The sequence below is a fragment of the Fistularia commersonii genome, chromosome 27 (assembly GCF_037954325.1).
Source record: "Fistularia commersonii isolate RoL2024-O1a breed Wild chromosome 27, RoL_Fcom_v1.0, whole genome shotgun sequence".
In the NCBI taxonomy this organism is placed as follows: domain Eukaryota; kingdom Metazoa; phylum Chordata; class Actinopteri; order Syngnathiformes; family Fistulariidae; genus Fistularia; species Fistularia commersonii.
The window spans coordinates 2,029,406-2,050,435 of NC_141310.1; the positions used below are offsets into that span (position 1 = coordinate 2,029,406).

Below are 21,030 nucleotides of genomic sequence, written 5' to 3' on the forward strand. Positions count from 1 at the left end.
ACAGTGACTGCAGGCATGTTAGTCGGGAGAAGCGCTACCGTGCACCGAGGCAGTGTTTCGCTTTCACGCCGAAGAAAACAGTTTTAATGCGCATCAATAACAACTCCACTTTCAAACCCAAACATGGTTCTGGTTCCGCTTATCAGAAGTACGGGGAGAATGTGGCGACGGCGGCTGAAGGTTACATCCAGGGCGGCGCGGAGCGTTTGTCGAGTACTGCCCGGCTGTGACGAAAGCCCTGAGGTTCTCCCCGTATTCCTCGGCTAAGAGTTAGAAACGGACAACGACTTGCCACGTCAGCGTTGTTTTGGTGACGCCGCGACGCCCATAGGAGGCGTTCCGTGGCCCGCGACGTGATTGAATTTTTTCCACTCTCCGACGCGACTCGCGTTTGGGTGCGTGACCGCGGGCTTTGTGGTTTTCCAAGCCTCGCCGGAGCAATTCCCATTATTTACTTGACTGTGACCCCGTATCGTGACCCCTCAAGTCTCTCATTCTCGGCGAGCCTACTTTTAAATTGCCCATCTAATGGCAACCTGCATTTTTACTGAACTGTAATGAATGCTCCAATTACACTGAAGGTGATGGAGGTGATTTTCCTATGATAGAAGGGGACGACTGGATCCCCCCCCCCTCGCTCCATCCCGCTATCTCTATCTGTTCTTCAGCCATTCCCGCAGACCTGTGGTCAGCGCTTGCTGTCGGGAGGAAGGTAAGCCTCCACTCGCGGTAATACACCCACTCGGCGTGCACCGCCGAGCTGCGCGGCAACGAGGTGACTACAGAATTAAGTGCTTGAAATATATGAATTCATTCTGGCAGAAATGTGCCGAATGACCTTTCTGCTGCTCATTACACACGGCGCACATTACACCAGAGGAATGCTCCTGTTGTCCGGGCTCTTTTGTTTCACTCATCCTCTCCGCCTTGTCAAAGGGGAGCGGTAATTAATTGAAATCATTGCCGCGTGTGAGGTTGTCCGGATCCCTCCTCGAGATGCGTCGTCGGATTGATAGATATTTGGGTGGGTACCGCCGAGCCGGGTGACGAGATTCCATCAGTCGCGGCGGCGACAGAGGGATAAAGGTCTTAAAAAAATAAATTGTGCCGCATAGTTTGAGGGCACAACAAAAGAAATCACTCAAGGCTGAACATTAGCTCCATTTCCCTCCATTTTTCTGCGATTTTTATGCTGTTTATAAAAAAATAAAGAAATAAAAAATAGGAGAAAATCTCAACAGTGTCAATGAATTTGGTATCCGCCTTTGCCAGACTGAGCACAGTGCATTCCAGTGCATCCCAGCTCAGTGCATAAGAGAGGGGAGCTTATCCAAATGCAGAGCCTGCTCGTCTGTCTGGCAAAGGGGAGATGTGGCTTTACGAGCCACATACATGGCGTTGATTAGTTTTACTGAGCGGTTATGCGGAGACCAATAAATTAAATATGAATAAATTAAAAATGTACTCTAGCAGAAAATTGCTTTGAAAACAACTACCTCCCCATTAAAATATGTATAGTAATGCCTTTTATGTGGAGTAACCTGGGATTAGATATCACTGTAAATTAACACGCCACCCAACCGTAGTCGAGAACTTTTCACTTTTAACAAGGACTTATAAAAGGGGTATTTACTCCATTGTGTTGAGTAATTAATTTGATATTCAAATGAGCATACAGTACGTATAATAATTGCAAACATCCCAAATAACTCTAAGGGGTAGTGTCAACAAAGATTGATGAGGCTGGCTTTGAGTTTGCCATCTGTTTGAAATATTCCTCTGAAAGAGGATTTCCACCCTCTGCCTCTTCCGGGGAAGTAGAAGCTTCATTGTTGCCTCCTGTCATAAGGCCCAGCGTAAGTGTTTTTTTTTTTTTTTTTTTTTACTTTTGCGGGTGCTGCAGGATCATCCATGCACACACACACACACACACACACACACACACACGCCTGAGCGCAAAGTCGCACAAAACACTGAAGGGGATCAGGATCATCAGCATATGTGATGAGCTCCCGCAGATAACGTCTCCGCAACATTTCCATGACATTGTGGCTGTGTTACCTCATTACCACAATGTCACAGCAGCAGTGCGAGGATGTTGGGGTTTATTTGGGGGGGGGGGGGGGGGGGGGGGTTGGCGGGTGGGGCTGACTTCAAGTGCAGGTATTGGGCTGCTGCAGATGAAGTGATTAATTAAAAGGGCTCAATTAAGGTTATTGAGAGGCATCACTTCCCACAGCAGCTTCCTCCTCAGCGGATAAGGATACGCAAAGGGGGGTGGCTTCCTTTGACATTAGCCCGCTCGCACCCACTTTAAACACCCCCATGACTCTCGCCACAAGTTGCCTCACCGCACCCCACCTTCGCACAACCGGCGCTCTCCTCAGGCTCCGAAGAGGGGCGGTGGAGGTTTTAATCCCCGCAGCCCATCAACCCGCCCACCCCCATCTGCCAGGAGCGCTGCTAGAAGCGGGGGGAGTGGGGGTGCTTTTCTTGTTCCATCCCAACAAATATTCTAATACACTCTGCATCAAGCTTTGTCCAAATTCATGCTCCTAAACTATCTACTATATGGCCTCATTTGCCCCCGCGCCCCCACGACCTCCACTCCAGTGTTTTGGCCAACCGGAGGTGTTCCTGGATGTGCAGCAACACGGAGCGATCCTCATTTCCTCAATCCTTCTTTCATCACGTCGAGGCCAGTACTTCCATTTTCCTTGATATGAGCCCTCAGGCATAAACAAGTATTCCTGCAGTTTGCAATTTGCACAAATCAATTTGGACATTTCTTTGTTTTTTTTCCTATAATTAATTTTCAAATCTGGCATAAAACGGTGACAGCCGTATGACCCCGCGTACATCCTCCACCTCCGACGGGAGACTGTTCCCATATAGGGTGCAGAAGTGTGAAGGGAAAATAAATATAGTAACTGGGATTAAATGATGAATTTGTTACTGTTAATTCCTAGAATTATCCGCAAACAAAATCACAAAGAAAAAAAAAAAAAATGTCTTGCCCATTTATTGTGTAACATAACAGGCCATGACGATGTACCCGCACAGCATTTCAATAAGTGACACATTACACGGACTTCACAGTTTTACCGCTAAGTGACAAAAGCAATCAGTTCTAATTACACATTTTCATGCACAAACAAGGTAGTGAGCTTCGGGGATAATGCTCTCCTGTCAGATGCTCTCCAGGAAATATCCAGCATCTTTCTAGAGCTCCATCTGCTGTTTACCCCATTTTAGAACAAAGCAGAGCTATACAGTGATATCAATACAATATTGATGTAGAAGTATCCTTGACACACATCTTGTACACTTTCACTTGTCTCATTACATTCATTTTTTTTTTTATTCAATTTAAAAACGAGGCTCAATACGAGGGTGAGAAATAGCGCAAAAGTCTCCGATTTTTGATTTAGATAATCCTCCGAGGAGAGTCACGTCGTCCCCGAAAGTACGGGCATAAGGTGTCTTTTAACAAACGGTACATTTTCACATAGGCACTGAAACACAGAGCTGGTGTGTGTACACGGGGGCCCATTGTTGGCACTCATTCACTTCAAGATGCAAATGAGTGGATTTGAAATTCAGCCTCTGTGTGTTATGCTTGGCTACTTTAATGTTGTATCTATGCAAGGGATTATTCTCTCGACAGCGGCAAAACCTGTGCTTGAATGGCAGTGCCCTCAAAGTAGCTCCGACTGCTTTCAATGGCCTCCAAACCAGATTAGACCCGTGGCTGCCCCCGGTCCCAATCCCCTGCATTCAGATGGAGCGTAACCAGCCTGTGTGACAGTTTTTCTGTTTTGACACGGAGTGGGTGCAGCCACTGCATATGCGGGCATTTTGGAATTGAGAGGTCAGAGCAGAAAAAAGAGAAAATCCCCGTCACTCGCTGCACTGTGGTAAAATGACATTCTGCAAAATGGCTGGGAAAATTTAAGAGATAATTACATCACAAAATGTTATTTTATTCATTAGAATGATCCCATTATCCTTAATGCAGCTGGAAGGCCCAGAGACAACCGCTGTTGTGATTTGGCACAGGTTGGACAGAAAAGAATAAATACAACCTCCGCATATGGAACATCACTTGGCTACTCAAAGATAATGCTAAATGCTACATCTGTAGAATCACCAACTATTCACCTTTTACCATTTCATTAACTATTTTCAAGTGGAAATCGCGATAGCATGTCCGCAGTATATCACGAGGTAGCGAGTAAAGTGAGTTTTCCTTAAGAAAAATTTTAAAGTCGACCGGCTCCGATTTGCCGTTTTAAATGAACTCCCCGAGTCATCGCGAGTCACGTGCCACAAAACTTGCTATCTCAATTTTGCCCGGCTCTTTCTGGAAAAGAAAAGTGAGGGCACCTGCGCGCGGGGTCACTTGGCATCCTCGAACAGCATTTGTACAGCAATTGTCCTCCATCTGGGGGGGGGGGGGGGGAATATCTCCAACTGGTGCTCTTTGGCACGCAACACAGTCGAAGCTTGAGCTTTATCTGAAGTGCTGCACTTCTACCTCTGTCATACGCACGGCGAACACGGCCATTCAGTCACTGCATTTTTCTTTCTGCATTGGTAGCAAGCCAGACCATTATTGACATGGTTATCTACATTACAGCTTACATGACGGTCCTCTGATGCTCATTTTATTTTACTTATGAGCTCCGTCTCGCCACTGTGGGACGAGGACGATTTTTTTAATCTGGTTTTGAGCGGGACTGCGGTCTTGCAGCTGCCGTGCGGTTTACGGGAATCTATCTTACTATCAAAGCTAGAAAACTGCTTCTGGTGGTCGGATCTGGCTTTATCGGAGAGGAGCCTCTGCACGTTGCTCGTGTCCCTCTTCTCCTGCGGCCGGCGTTGCTTTGCACTCGACTGTCTGGAGGGTTTCACGACGGCGTGAGTCTGCGAGGAGGAGATTTAGATTCATCTTACATAACAGGATCGCCCATCACATTAATTTAAAAAACAGCAGGCCGGCTGTGTCTTTATTACGTCCTCGGCACCAGGTAAGTCTGGCACCATCTTGTGGTGGCTGGATGAGCAGGGAAAACACAGGTCAATATGAAAACACCAAGGACGGTTACACTTAAAGGTGTTTGGTGTTTGAGCTTCAAAAAGAGAATGACATAGAGACGATTAACTCGGGGGTCGAGGGGTGGAGGGTCAACAAACCTGTGAGGTGGTCGGCTGAGGAGGAGCCTGGGTTTGACACACGTCTTTGCTCTTGTCCCTCGGGGGATGGCCTCCTTTGTCTTTGCACTTTTTTACAGCATACAAAGATAAACAAGGAGAGACATGAAAGATCCAAAGTATGTCCGGGCCACATGATCAATAAAAAATGTGAGAGGTTATCATCACGAACGATAAATATGTCTTTTCTTCTTACACAACCGGTCATACTGGCTCTCCGGCAGCCGAGAGACAAATCGGCCTCGCGGAGCGTGTTTTCTCTTGAGGTGGCTTAACACACTGATTAAAAGTGAGGACTAATCTATTAAAGATACTCTGTTAAAGCCTTTTCAACTGGTGTGCCGGCTGCAGGCAGCACGTCTTTCATTGGGGGTTCAGTGCGATTGTAAAAATGTTAAGATCCAGCTGATGGCGTTGAGGTTGTCTAGACATCACAGCAACACACAGCACTTTAATGAAAAGCAGCTTCTATTTTAATAATATTATTATTTCTATTATCATTATTGTTGTTGTTCATTCATTCATTCATTCTCCATAACACCGATCCTGCACTTAGGGTTGCGTGGGGTCGGGGAGGGGTGAATGCAAACATTCACTCACTCACACACACATCAGGGAAATTTAGGGTCAGCAATGACCCTCCTGCATATTTTGGGCTGCGGAAAGAAAGCTGAAAATTCGGAAGAAACCCACGCAGACACGAGGAGAAGATGGAGACTCTACACAAAAAGGACCCCTGCCAGAATCGAACTGGGGAACCTTTGGCTGAGAGGCAGAAGTGCTCACCACTGCTAAACACTGATAACCTCACTGCTTCTTTTGTTGTTGCTACCCACAGATATGTTGAGGGCCACAGAAGAAGAGAAGAAACAGAGGAAAAAAAAACCCAAAGGGAGCTGGCTCAAACACCCGATAGCGGTTGCGGTGGGGGAGATTGTCGGCTTGGATTACTATGCTGGGTCTAATATTAGTCAGTCTGAGTCTCTGAGAGGTGGGTTTGAAAGAGACGGAGCTCTGGGAAGATCCTATGGGCTTCTCTGATCCCAATAATGAATCTGAGAGCAGAAAGGAAAGGAGGCATTCTATTTGACTGACACATTGACTGGTATCCATTTGCTTTTTCCGGGACATCAGACACACGGGAAAGTACTTAAGCTTTCCCTACAACATCTAAAACGACGCCAACCTACTTTTATGATTCTGAGATTTCAGACTAAGAACTGACAGATTTTGAACTAAACCAGAATCCTCTTGCAGGCCTCACTCAACACCTTGCACTGAAAAAAAGCGTTCGAGTCTGCAGCTTCACCACTAGATGTCCCTCGGTGCAGCGTGTGTGAGAAAACAGGTTGACATGGGAAGAACATGGAGACCCCGAACAAAAAGGCCCCCTCAGAATCAAACCAGGGACCTTCGTGCTGTAAGGCAGAGGCACTAACCAATGCATGCCACCCTCGCGCAGAAACAATAGACACAAATAAAACGAGCTCTCTACAGGGGCCAATCGATTCTACGGACCTGTGGAAATAAGAAACGAGATGAACATGGAATTTTGGTACCAGCTTTGCGGTGGGGAGTTTGCAGAAGTTCTCTTCTCTCCCGGTGCTGAGCTTCATGGACTTCCCACAGCCGCAGTCCCTTTCCGCTGAAGTCGCCTTGCAAGCAGAGGAGGTTCCCCCCGTGTCCTTTGAGGAGATCAAGATACGAGTCCTCTAGACGCGTCTGAACGATTCCACACCATCTTGAATCGGAGCTGCGGCAAATTTACCTCGAGTTGCTCGGGACGGTCATTCTCTCCGTCCGTCCCGTCTCTGGCTCTTTGCTCCTCCGTCCACTCAGCTATCAGTATCAAATGTGAAATGATAACACATTACAGACATTATTGTTGACGTTGTCCTCATCTGGCCTTCAGAGATTGGTCAATCTGTATTGGTCAATCATCACCAAGACAGTCCAATGATTATTTAAAACTGAAGATAAAAAAAATCCTACTGTCTTCCTGCTCCTTGTACTGAAGCATCATCTCCAGCGCATTGACGGGCATGGCGGGGGAATTGGTGTCACCCTGTTGGACGAAGCACATCATCAGCGCCGGTCGTGTGACTCCTCACCGAACGGCAGGTGACGGTTCGGTGTCTTACTGTGATCCAGGGGTTTTCTAGCAGCTGATTGGCCGACATGCGGTATGCGGGTTCTTTCTTCAGAAGGCAGGTCAAAAGGTTCTTGGCTTTGAAACGAGAAAGTTAAATGTTAAGTAAAAAAAAAAAATGAGTCGCCGGACAGCGTTCGCTGACCAACGAGAATAGCGAGGGAGTTCCACCTGTGTCGCTGACGGAGGCCCACGTGGGTTGAGTGTAGGTGACTTGTTCACTCTTAATCTTCTCAACTAATGTTTCTGTTGTGCTGGAGACAAAAGGAGGCTCTCCACACAGTCTGCAGGGAAAGCATAGATACGCACATTCACTGTATATAGGCATATGGGTATGTATAGCAGAAGTGTTTCCACTTACAACATATACATAATGACCCCGATGCTCCACATGTCACACCAGTGACTGTAACCACGGCCACTCATCATTTCAGGAGCTAAATTTCACACATACACACACACACACACAAAGACACATTTGACTTCATGAAGTATGCAAATAAGTGTATGTGTATAGATGTAGCAGTGTTTACCAGCAGGACAATTACAACAAATTTTCAGCCCGAAATACTGGCCTCACCCATGTAGGTAATAGTCCCACAGGTGTCTGTCATCATGTTTTCAATGCCGACACCCCCTGTCACCACGGCCAAGCCAAAGTCTGTCACCTGCAGTGGGGCAATATTGAACATGTAATATATTAAACACTGCATCATGGCAGATACATTAACTCATTCATTCTCTATACCCCTGATTGTGTACCCTGGGTTGCTGTCAATGGGCAAGAGGCAGGGCTCATCCTGGATCCGCCACCAGTCGACACAAGGCCAAATACAGAGACATACAACCATTCGCTTTCTCATTTAGAGTCTCTATTGCATGTTTTTGTTTTTTTTTTTTGGATTTGGAGAGGAAATCAGCCACAAAGATACCAGAACATGGAAACGCCACAGAGAAAGGCCCCCAGTCAGATTCAAACCAGCAACCTTCTTGATGTGAGACGGAAGGGCCAACTACTACAGTGAAGTGAAGTAAAAGCCACATAGAAATGTTTCCCCACAACTGGAAGAGTTGACACGAATGTGCAAGTGTGCGCCAGAGACTTTCATTTTGTGTCTAAGCCTCATTTTAGCCTGAAGACAATGTATCACTTTGGCTCTTTGTCAAAGCTCAAAATCTACCATGTTCACCTGGTTATTGGGACACCCTCTGAACAGAGGAGGGAGCCTCAGACACAACTTTTCACAAACCTATAATGCTGAACTGGGATCAATACCAAGACGGGTTTGCACACACAGACCAGGCCCATCTGCATGCTCCAAACAACCAGGAAAGATTCACCACCAGAAACACCCCCTGGTAACTTCCACATGAGCCTCATTTCGAATCCAGGTAATCTCACAAAAGTTGCTCTTTCTTCCCCAACAAACAACAACCCCATTAGCGTAAAAACCCCCTTAGACCTAGTTTCTGCCAATCAACTCTCCTATTTACATTACAAGCCACCATTGTTGGGATCCGGTGTGCGGCCTGCTGCCTGCCGGCCCTTCAGGGCCAAATAGTTGTCTAGAGTGGGTACCGCTACATGGACCCCTCTCCTGGTTTCCACACATCCATTCCTGGCGGGACTTTTTTCCAAACCACCCGTCCCCAACCGGGCTACTCCCTGGTTCCTGAGGGTCCCAACGCCTCTGCCTCGTCCCTGAGGGTCTCAACACCTCTCCCTAGTACCTGTGACTCTTGAAGCCCCTCCTCACCAGTTCCTGAAACTCCCGGAGAGAACCCGGACCAAGCACAGCCCTCCCGAGTACACTTGCGTTTGGGTCAGGCATCAAATCGTAACAACCATAACCTGGACCCGCCCAACACCCTGGCAGTTATATTCGGAAACTCCCCACAGGTCATTAGAACCAAAGAAGCCTCTCAGATAAGGGGCGAAACGTCTTCAGCTGAAGAAATTCTGTTTACGACTGTGCTGCGGTTGTGCGGAGAAAGGCCGGAGCGAGTGTTTCACAGAGAGATTTTGAGGTTAACATTCGAGTGTCAGTGCAGGAGCAACGCCAAAGACGTGTGCCATCTTACCTTGATGTTGATATTGCCGTTGACGTCTTCGCCGAAAGGATTGTTCACCAGAATGTTTTCTAGTTTCAAGTCACGGTGCACTATGTCTGTTAATCAAGAGAGTAACATTTCAGAAACAAGGTTTTAACATTGTTATTTTACGACTTGACTGCCGAGTCACATGTAGACTGAGATATGTGGGCCACCGGTGAAACGAAACCCTGGCTTCGATACAAAATGATTTGCTCAGGCTAACAATCCCATAATAACACAGTCCTGTGTTTACCCTCCTTACAGACAGATCGGACGAAAGGGTCTTGTTAACAAAATTTGGCAGAGTAAGACGTGGCAGTAGGAAAAAATACTATTTGCCTGAGGCAGGCCTTTTCATGGCACCGTTGGGAGGAACCAATTACACAATGCAGCGGTGTTGTTGATGGCGTGTGAAAACGTAGCTGAGACTAACTGGTGTGCAAACACCTCTTTTTTGTTTGTTTTCGTCAGTGTGAGGTATCTAAAGTCTCTGAATAAAGACATCTGAGAAGGTTCTTATTTGTCCAGGTCCCGACTATTTGTTGACAAATCTTGTAATAGCAACGGGACTTTTGAGGAAACCGTTTTTTCCATTCTCCTCTATCAGACCAACTGTCTTCAGTCCACCAGTAGATTCTATCTGCGTGCGCTTTATACATATAATAGTTTCATAGTTATTGTTGGCGTGAAAGAGGATGATACAGAGACTGGGGTTAGCTGGAGAAGGTTGATTCGCTGTGGCGACCCCTGAAGGGAAAAGCCAAAAGGAAAAGAAGAAGAAGAAGAAGAAGTTTATTGTGCACTTTATTGCTAATGTGCAATTTATTATTTTTATTTTGTTTGTTTCATGTCACATTGGGAAAGTGAGAAACATCTTCTTGATTCCTCTAGATTCCTCCTTATTTCTAGCACATGCGGAGAAATTGACAAAATAGCTGACTTGGACTTTTGACTCCGACTCCTCCGGCCAGAATGTAGACATGGTTGTCTCCAGCGGAGAGGTGTAGATGTAGGTGGACCACCGAGTCCTGAGCTGAGATGCTGAATCTCCTGCGGCGGGCCGTCCGTTAGTGCAGACATTATTTTGACCCTCCGATGTAGAGCTCATCACAATCCTCATCGCACTGAAAAGCACACACCACATTCTGTCTTCGGGGTGCACCACTCTTTGCCTTGGGGTGTTGTGGGGTTCCAAATGTACCAGGGTTTTGTTTGCCTTAAAGCCTTTGTGTTTTTTCTTTAATACCAGCAATGCATGGAAAAACGATATCCTTGCACTTGTTCAGTATATTTTAATTTTTCTTGGGAGATGCGGTGGTGCAGTGGTTAGCGCTTCCAATTCAAGAAGGCTTGATCCGGACAATGGACCTTTCTGCGTGGAGTCTCCATGTTCTCCCCGTGTCTGTGTGGATTACTTCCGGGTTCTCCGTTTTCCTCCCACAGTCCAAAAGCATGCAGCAGGTCAATTGTCCAGGCGTGTGAGTGAGCAGGTGAACCGTTGTATGTCTTGGTAGGACGTCTGAATGAGTGACTGAATGGTCCAATGTCTCTATATGATAGACCAGGGACCGGTCCAGGGTTCTGGAAACCCCATCTCTCGGCCAGTGACGGCTGGGAAAGGCTCCGGGCCCCCCACGAGGCAGGCGTTTGCAGACTGAAGCTCTGCCATCTTATAGTTGACAGGGCTCTCAATTCTTGATCCACAAATAGGTTTGACAATGAAAAATAATAATAGCAAGGTTTACATTTATGCATAAAGCATTTCGTAACGATTATCCGTTGCGTTTGCTCGGCGGTACAGATTCATGCAACTTTGATTTTAAACCTATGTTGCATGTGAACTGTAACACACACGTATAATTTTCTTTTTACTTGTTTGTTTGTTTTTTTGCAATATTATAGTAATACGCTAAGGCGGCTGAGCCCGATATGCAAATCAAATTATCTATAGTCTCTAAATTTCAGCTGCCAGAATTGGTCACCACCTAAATGAGGTAAATAGATTTATCAGTAATGTAGATAGATGTGATTAATGTGGTTCCTGTTCTATCAAACACCACATCCCTGGGGGTAATGCAGTGATACTATGGTTTAATGACAACGTAATAATCAACGTGTGACGGGCAGCGGACGGCGACTGTTCGACTCCCTTTATCTCTTTGTGTTTCATTTGAGTCGCTCATTAAAAAAAGAACACTATTTCCTCGCCACGTTGCAATTACAGTAAAAAAACACGCACAAAAAGTAACTAAAACCTAAATGAATGAAAACCTCGGAGTGTGAGACGTTTACGTCTGCTGAAAAGGTAGGACGGGAGACGTTTCGGTGAGAGGAATAATAGATTTGAAAGTGGTGTAAAAGCGATCTGTAATGCATCATTATCTGGAATGTCATTACCTCTTTTATGAAGGTAGACAATGGCGTCCGCCAGGCTGCGGATGATATGTCTCGTCTCATCCTCCGTGAAGAACTTTTTCCGCTGCAGCAGCTGTTTCAGTTCACCTCCAACACACAGCTCGGTAACTAAGTAAGTCATCTAGAAGCAAATTGTCCAATTTGCACGCGCTTATCAGTGATATGTATGCGGAGACACGCGGTAATTGGATGTTATAATATGTCAGATCCATTAGGCCTCCTCCTAATGAACTTTATTTGTTACTCCGGGAACAACAAGGCTCACCTTGGCTGTTTCGTAGATTTCCTTTAGATGTATTATGTGAGCGTGATTGACTTGTTTGAGAATTTCTATTTCCTGCTCCAACATCTTGACTTTTGAGCTTCCCGGCTGAAACAACAGACACGTTTGGTTTTCTCTGTTTGTTTGTTTGTTGTTAGATCGATTTTGTCTTTTTTTTTTTAGGCGGACGATGCCACCGATGTGCGTTGGAAATACTCACCTCGGGTTTGCGGACCTTCTTAATAGCCCACTGAGTCTTTGTTTCGATGTGGGTGGCTTGGTAAACAACCCCGAAGCTACCTCTACCCAGTTTTCTTCCAAATATGTATATTTCCTTTGAGGATAAATAAATAGCGTCATTACACTGTATTAACCACTTGCTTACGTCCCTTCATTCATGCATGACAGTGACCTCATATTTTCTCCCCAGAGACCCCCGGGCTGTCTTATTTTGCAGGTTCTCAGCCGGACGTGGTTTGAGCTACTGCAGCAGTCCTGCATGGCGCCCACTATTACTTCATTTCTGAACATTACAGCTATTATTGCATCAGGTCAGCTATTATTATGCAACTGATAGTGTTATTGTTGTTCGTAAGATGAGGCCGTTTGTGTGTTACCCTCCCAAATACCCCACTGTCTCTATCGCACACTCTCTATTTCTCTGACCTCCTCTCTCTGGTTGAGACAGAAGGTCTCCAAAATAGAGCCAGTATCAGTCCGAGGTTTCTGGCCGGTAAAAGGCAACGTTTCCTTGCGGCCGTTGCCAGGTGATTGCTCATGTGGGAATGTTTGGTTTCTGTCAATCATCTTAAAGACGGTGATCCACACCGGCTCTACACAGAAGGTGTCATCGCGACCGTGTTGGGATTCGGCGCCCAAGAAATAAAATCTGACTTGACTTCTTGTCAGTCAGGAGACGAGGGACGTTAAATGAGCTGCGTTCAGGACTTAAAAGTAATTTCCCGGGTTTCGGATTGGATAAACACGTCTCCGATGCCGAAACACATTCTGTCGCCAGCTATCTGGAGGGAAAAAAAAAAACGGAAAGTTTCCTGATCGCTGGAGCTGCGGAATTATAGTATTTTTAATCAAGTTACAAATTATTAAGTTACTGCAGCAGTTCGTTCAATCTCAGGTCTAATTAACTTGATCATTATCTGCGCGCACGCAAGGCTGAGCACTGGCTGCTTTGGATTTGGCAAAGGGACCAATAAAACTCCCCCGGGATGGGAGAGCAAGGGGCTGGCTTCGCAACGGCACAATGGAGTTTGATTGTCGCCCCGTGCAGATGGCGGCGTTCCACAGATGCAACCGGCGGGCCGCGGTGGCGTCAATGCGCAGGTTCTCCGTACCTTGAGGTGATCGTCGTCGGCCAAGTGTATGTGAGGCACATCCCTCTCCGCTGTGCTCTTGCCGAACCACTGGGACAGCATGTTTCCGCTTAATCCGCACACATCTGCCTGCGCAGCCCGGACTTGAAAGGAGAAGGCAATAATTACCCATCAAAATTCCTCGTCGACCCGAGGGGGCAAAATGCTGACCGCTCTTTTAAATCCCCACATTCTTTCGCCACCGCTTTTACTACCCCCTCCCCCCCTTAAAAAAGGCAGCCAAGATTAAAATTCAAGGAGAAATTATATACTTGACTACTCTTATTACCGATTAATCAAGTCACGGTTAACAGCGGGGCCGCAATACATAATCCCAAGAGGATTATCAGCATATATTTTCTGTGTTTAAAGTCTTGATACATTTCATACTCATTACGTTTTAGATCAACAGGCCTTCAGGTTCATAATAATTATAGTGGCAATCAGGATCACGTTGTATTGGTTTGCAAAGTTAGATTCATGATAATAGAGGCTGCATAACCATGTAATAAACCCTGCATGACAATCTTGAACACTCGTTTTATCCTCCCAAGCAAAGCAGCTGGTTACTTTTTAATGGCGGTGGCACATTAAGATTTCAGAGAAAAAGGTTTACCCACTTCTCTGCAAATCCCAAAACTACATCCCGCGCTGCAATTTTGCCTAGATAAGGATACATTAGAAAAAACCACTAAAGGAAACACACTGCGGCAGAAATCTTTTTCTCACAGAATCTCACCTGAAAAAGAAGGATTAAGACTTTGCAAAGCACACGCTATTTAGAAGACGAGACGCGGTCTTATTCTCCATTATCCCAGTCGAGGGTCATCCGCACTGGACTTGGGAGTCATCCTGCCGGCTGACCTGTCAGCATTGGACCGCTAGCCACTTTTATTTGGCCAGCATGGTGCAGTTGTGCTGCCCGGTGCGAACGCTTTCCACTTTATCTTCGACGTCTTTATTGTTTCCTTTTGAAAAAAAAAAAAAAAAAGTCAAACTTCCAACCGTAACGTCACATCTGCAAAGCAACATCACAGAGTGACATCATAGCCTCGCCACGTCCGCGTGGGCCTCAACCCCGCCGCGATGTCAGAAAGCCCCCAAAAAGTCCCGAAAGGACAGCCGCTCCCCCCCCTCCCCAACTTCTCCCGGGCTCCCCGCCACTGTGAAAGGGAATCACAGACGTACTTGATGATGTCTGCGCAACGGCGTTTGACATTTCCCGCAGTCGGAGGGGATTTGTCTCATCTCTCGCCGCTCCGCATCGTCTTCGGCTGCGTGTCTTCGATGGGCCTCCGCCTTAAGATCGCTGTGAGGATATTCCTCTCCCTTGTGGTTTTCTTGCTGGATGATCTGTAATGTAAAATGAAAGTAAATGTAAAAGTCCACTTGAAAAAACAATCTCTAATTTAATGCCTGTACGGCATGTCATTACAAATCACAAACAGCACCCCCTGTGGTCTCGATGAGTATTACAGAAACAAACATGAACCCAATCCAGCATCCAGTCCTTTACAACCTCAGATGCAAACCGTGATTTGGAAACTAACTCTACGGTTTATACGTCTCGTCTTCCTTCTTCTATAATGTCGTTGCAAGAGCAAAATACGAACGTCCAAAACCTTTCCTTTTTTTTCCTTTTTTAATCTTTCTAATACAGACCGGTGAACCTTGAACTACGGGTCACTCAAGCAAAACTTGAGACCTGAGCCCTTCCTGGTGTCGGGGTTGGGGGAGGGGGTCACAATTTAATTTAATGGACTAGACATTATGATTCAATCTTTCCGCTTCGTGACGCGTGCTGTAATTTTTTTTTTTTTTTTTTTTTTTTTAATCGCGCTGGCATCGCCACGGCCCTTTCTTTGACTCCTCACCAGGAGGACCCCGAAAGACCGCGAGTGCTCCGGGGTAACTGGTAGAATAACGAGAAAATAAACGATTATACATTTGCAATTATGTAGTGCTAAAAGGAAAATAATTTATTCTGGCATATGACACCTTTGACGTTAAGATGACTCCTAATGATTATGATTATTATTATTAGCAGTGGTAGTAGCAGTAGTAGTAGTATTATAGGAATAATTCTGATTTCCAATCATTATTAACTTAAGGCATTACTGTAGCAGCGGCTTTTTCATCCGTTCATTATCCGTGCCACTTATCCTGCACGGTCGCGGGCGGGCCGAAGCCACTTGGGCAAGTGGCCACCATGAGCCGGTTGCCAGTCGATCGCATGGTCGCATTTAAAGACATCAAGCCATTCATCCTCTCCCTAACATGTCGTATAAACATAAAACCATTCACTTATTCAGTGACAAGTCATATAGAGACATACGATCATTCACTCTCGCGCACGTATTTTAGGGTCTCCGATGAACCGCCCGCATGTTTTTGGACTGTGGGAGGAAACCGGAGAATCTGGAGGAAACAGGCTGAAAGAGGAGACACCGACTTTCTCTTTTTAAGTCGAATGAGTTAATTCAATAAGAAACCCTGATTATATCAAAGACTCTTTGTCTAACATGTCATTATTTTAATCACCGGTTTACCACCCAACCGCTGTCTCCGTCTGAACCTGTATTCACTTTAAGCACAATTTAGCCGGCTTGAAAAACAGCCCCTAAAGCCAAATTAAATGTAAAGCAATTATCAAACGATGACTGGGAGCGATGGAGTGGATCCACCACACGAACAGCAATTAATTATTAACAAGGAAGCTGTGTCTTAACCTCCTCACTCTGATGCATTATTTTAGACCTGACAGGCCTCTCATAACAGGCCTGTCTCTCCCATTATCGCCCGTCTATTTTTGAATCAAAATGATTGTGACAGCCTCTGGAAATTCCAATCACCTCAATCATAGCTCATTTGCGGCAGACAGAGGCATGTGACGAGTAAATCACCGGGGGGGGGGGGGGGAATTGAGGAGGAAGGTGCCGTTTGTTTCGCAGGTGTCACTGAGGAATTCTGCGTGTTTGTGTTTGGATCACGAAGGGGATGGAAATGCGGCGCAAGGTCAGAGTAGCGGGCCGGAAGAGGCTGGAAGGTTGGCCACGGAGCTATATGTGTCCTTTGCACGAAATGCAACCGATATGACCGATTGCGAGAAATGCAGCCAGGAAATAAACCGAGCTGACACGGTGATCAGCGCGTCCACCTCGCAGCAAGCGGGTCCCTGGTTGGTTTCCGTCAGGGGCCCTTTCCGTGTTCGTCTCCCCATGGGTTTCCTGCAGGTTCTCTGGTTTGTTCCTACGATCCAAAAAATTTGTTCATTGGAGTCCCTCAATCTTTCAGACATGCAAGAATGAGAGAGTGAGAGGTTGTACGACATGTGAGTGAGTGAGTGAATCTTTGCATGTCTCTTCTTCGCCCAATGACAGCTTGGATAGGCTACCTCCCCCCAGCACTGAGTGCAGGCTAAGTTGTAGAGATAACGAATGAATAATTGATTTAATGAATGAATGAAACACACCTCTAAGTCATAAGCGGGGAGGGGGCTGGGCGTGAGCGCGGTCCATATATGTGCACAGAAATGCATTACATCAGGGCTTGTTCTTTTCCAATTTCCCCTGCTCGAATCAAGCAAAGACATCTTCCCAGCATTTCGCATCATTAGGTAAAGCAAAGAGCCGACCCGTCACCACAACCGTTGAATTTCTGATGATCCGATGATCATAACCCACCACGCCACGGCACTGCGACCATGAAACATTAGCGCAGCGCCCAAAACAGACACGAGGCTTTTGTACCACAACACCCGTCTCCGATTTCGTCGGGAAGTAACAAGAGCCGAGGGCTCGGCAGAGGTCGCCCCGCCGCTCTCTCACACCGCACTGTCAGACGGCACACATCTGCGTCCGGGCTGAGCACACAAAACCAATGTCACTATGGAAGCGAGCCTGTCACACTTCTCTTTCCCTTTGTTAATCTTTAACTCGCTTTATTACATATTTACTTTGCCTCCCTAGCCGGTTGCGGATAATGACAACGCGTACCGGCTCCTGGAGGCCACAGCGTCTGACACGACGGTAAAGGAGCATCTCTTTCCGGCCAGAGCGAGACATAGTTTCTGCGAGGAACTGTCATTTCCACGGATCACACTGTCTCTTTGTTGTGATATCTCAAATACAGGCTGAACATCTCCCTAAACAAAAAGGGCCCCGCTCACCGCAATTAATACGTGCACTTTGGTTTTGTTTTGCTCGAGCCCCAAAATATTACACTTTCCCCGTGTGAAACTTAATCATATATTGACAGCTCGGCCTTGATGACAAACGATAAACCTCGTGGTCCTAATGAAGCGTGGAATTACATTACCTGATGAGGCAAGAAATTGCATGTTTAGAATGCAAGCGCGGAGCCCGTCTTCGTCACTAAGTGATGAGGTGAATCCTAATATGTGGAGATTATGAGCGCTTGTGGGTCTAAATGTACAATAATAAATAAAATAAATATCTGTCACCGAGAAGCCGTTAATAAATCATCGAGGGGGATGTGACTGCCGTGCACCGGCGCTCAAGTAGTTGCGTCCCACCAAGTAAATAATTACAGATCATTTTTAAAACGTTAAAATAATTGTAAAAATAGAAATAATTCTAATACAAATAATAATAATAATAATAATAATAATAATTGCTTCCTGTTTTCGCCGGTCACGTTTGATAAGTGTCACTTGGCATGAAAAAGGCGTGCTCTGCCAAAGAGGGGAGCAGAAAGATCAAATCCTGCCGTTCGCTCGGAGCGCAACACATGTTGCTGCGAGATAAGAGACGGAGAATTCAAATTTCCTCATTGGTTTAATCCCGGTTAAGGCTTAATCTCTGAGCCGAAACCCTGAGAGGAGAGGCCAGGTGCGGAGTCAAAACACACACACACACACACACACACACACACACACACACACGCACATACATACACACACATGCGAGGCTGTGCCAAAAAGAAGAGGAAAAACGATCGATTCGAGTCACATTAATATATAACTTCGGATCCGAATCACTTAAATGGTCGACATTTTAAAGCAATGGATTGGAGCCATATTGAAATAAAACTTCGAATCCGAATCATTCGAATAGGCGGCAAATCGAAACAGTCGATTGGAGCCATAAAAATACGAAAACTTTGACTATGAATCGTTCGAATCGTTCGAATCACCGGATGCTCGAAGCAGTGAATTGGAGCCACATCGACCCGCAACTTCCGATTCCGAATCTTTCGAACGGCCGAGTAATGGACGCTCATCGCGGGGTGTTGGGACGACACGCCGGGAGTCAGCCGTGACCGACTCGGAGCCGCTCGAACATCGGTACACCGAACAGCGGCGGCGGCAATAACGTGTCGTGGACGCGGACGTGCGGTGATACCTTCAAGTGGCCGCCGTTCGTCGGTTTAATCCCATATTTTTGCGTGTCTGACGCCCCGCTGTGTCGGACGAGAGGTTCCGCGAGCCGCACGTTGTGGGGTGATTACGCGTTGCCATGGCAACGGGGAGACACAAACGTACCACGTTGGCAAAGCAGGATACGTTCAACTGCACAATGCGTACAAGTGATCGGCGGGATACGCAATCGATCATAAGTCAATCGCAACGATCGATCTAAAACTATATAATCCGTCGAGGCGCGACGGAATGAACAAATTCTGCGAACCCTGTTTGAGCAGGAACAACACACGGAAGCCTCGACGGTCTTTCTGCTCGCAGTGTCGGCGGCGGGCTTGATATTTACTCGGTCGTGTGTCGCCATCTAGTGGTCACAATTGTTATTGCACCGTGGGTCGACGTTAGTAGTTTTCACAGCGCTGTTGTGTATTTAAAATATTTAAAAATACCAAATTTGGTGTTTCAGACGATCACCACTCAACAGTCTCATGCAGAATGTGAAGTGGGGTCAGACATTTCAAATAATTTTGTCGAACAATGAATTAATTATTTTAAAAAATCTCTGCAAACTATTTCTAGGAGACAAGCACAACATTTTGTTTTTAAAGTGTGTGGTGTGGTAGCGGAGCATAGCACAGTGTAGTTCAGTGTGTAATATAGTGAAGTGGAGTGGAGCGTAGTGTTGGATAGTGTGTAATATAATATAGTGTCATGTAGTGTAGCACAGCGTAGTACAGTGTAGTCTAGCACAATTTACTAGGGTAGTATAGCGGAGTGGAGTGTGGTGTCGTGTGTAGTGTGCACCCGAGTGTACTAGGATGCTCTACCAAACGTCGAGAAGGTTTTTGTATTACATGACTTGTTCTCTCCATCTTGCACTGAAGTCCCAATCCATTCATTTTACCGTAGACTTCAAATCGCTGTATTGTCTGCTGTCTGCGAGCTGCTTCAGTTTCTCTTCACCGGGCAAATGAGTTTTGTGCAGAGGCCGTATATCTTCCCCGCAGACACCTGGTGGAAGTGGCAGCAGGTGGAACTGTCCCGCCTCCGCCTCCAGCCGAGCATCACGCGGGTCCTGTTTGTTCCCTATCAGAGGAGCTGCAAGGTGGAACGGCCGGCGGGCTGTCACAGCGAGGAGCAGCGGGGTCAAATTAAAATCAATAAGCTCAGCGAGGAGTTGATGTGGCGATCAGTCCGAACACAACGCTTGGCGCTCAGGGTGTGTTGAATCGGCCCAAAACATCTCAACGCGATCGCATGCGGCATCGTCTTTGTCAATCGTTTTAGGATTTTAGGGCAAAACACACCCTCCTCATTTCCCAAATTGCCCATCTCCGACCATGAGGTCCAAATATCTCACTGTGCTTCAAAAGCAAGAGCTCATTTTTTGAAGTGAAACTTTGCAAGAGAGACGTCTCATCCATCCAATATTCTTTATCATTAAATGTACTCTATTAGTCCACTGGGAAAAGCTCAGTGGGATCAGACAGAAAAACATTATGTCTTAAATCAAAATGCAACATTCTCCATGTTTTGTGACGGACAGAAAAAAAACACCGGCAGCTCCTGCCAATCCCATCTCAGCGAGATGGTATTTCATAAGCGTGACACGTTTATCCTCGCCCTAATCTATCTCCGCGCACTCAACCCATCAGAAATAGGGCTCTTTAATTTATCAAAGTAAATCCCTCAGCTCTGCGGAACGCAGTCTCTCACGTCTCCATCTCTACTCCTGGGTCATTCCGAGCTCTGGCCTCAGAAGCTTCTCCTGTGATCAGCGCGGCTCCCGAAGTCAAATTCTGCAGTGACAGTTTATTGTTTCACTTCCTGGGATACATTAATAAGCCAGTTCATCTGAGGCAGAGGAAGACCTTTCTGAGGTTTCATATTCGTCCGGGAACATTTTTGGCACCGCCATCGAGCCTGCAAAAGGGCGTGATTGTGAAACGTGCACGGCCTTGATTTCGAGGCCACATGAAATAAGAGAAAAAAGAGAAAAGAGGAGGTGGAAGAGTCCCCTTAGATATGATGTAGCTATCGTGTGGAAATCAGGGACACTGAAAAGGAAGTGAGTGCATTATTTGTAATAGCTCATCAAAACATAACAGTGCTGTTTCGGGGTATATTCAAAGAACATTCAAGAGAG

The 21,030-nt window shown here is 46.3% G+C and overlaps 1 protein-coding gene across 2 annotated transcripts; it reads right to left on the bottom strand.

The window, feature by feature from the left end:
* Positions 1–3,133: 3,133 nt before the first annotated feature.
* Positions 3,134–18,964, bottom strand: stk33 (serine/threonine kinase 33). Of its 2 annotated transcripts, XM_086175045.1 has the most exons (17): positions 18,868–18,964; positions 14,693–14,857; positions 14,244–14,472; positions 13,487–13,608; positions 12,355–12,468; positions 12,138–12,242; positions 11,855–11,993; positions 9,446–9,531; positions 7,944–8,031; positions 7,725–7,800; positions 7,535–7,647; positions 7,356–7,441; positions 7,207–7,279; positions 6,983–7,053; positions 6,774–6,899; positions 5,197–5,283; positions 3,134–4,926 (listed from the first exon to the last, which is right to left on the bottom strand). In XM_086175045.1, the coding sequence occupies exons 4-17, from the start codon at positions 13,565–13,567 to the stop codon at positions 4,663–4,665; spliced, it is 1,509 nt and encodes a 502-aa protein (XP_086031171.1). In that variant the 5' UTR covers positions 13,568–13,608; positions 14,244–14,472; positions 14,693–14,857; positions 18,868–18,964; the 3' UTR covers positions 3,134–4,662. The 2 variants fall into 2 exon arrangements, with proteins under 2 accessions (XP_086031171.1, XP_086031173.1); XM_086175047.1 differs by lacking the exons at positions 14,693–14,857; positions 18,868–18,964 and having other exon boundaries at positions 14,244–14,653.
* Between the last annotated feature and the right edge of the window lie 2,066 nt (positions 18,965–21,030).

Coding starts and splice junctions, on each gene's coding strand:
- stk33 (XM_086175045.1), bottom strand. CDS start 13,567: ATGCTGTCCCAGTGGTTCGGCAAGAGCACAGCGGAGAGGGATGTGCCT. Junction 7,280..7,355: donor TAGAAAACCCCTGGATCACA/GTAAGACACCGA, acceptor TTCGTCCAACAG/GGTGACACCAATTCCCCCGC. Junction 6,900..6,982: donor ACCGTCCCGAGCAACTCGAG/GTAAATTTGCCG, acceptor ATCTCCTCAAAG/GACACGGGGGGAACCTCCTC.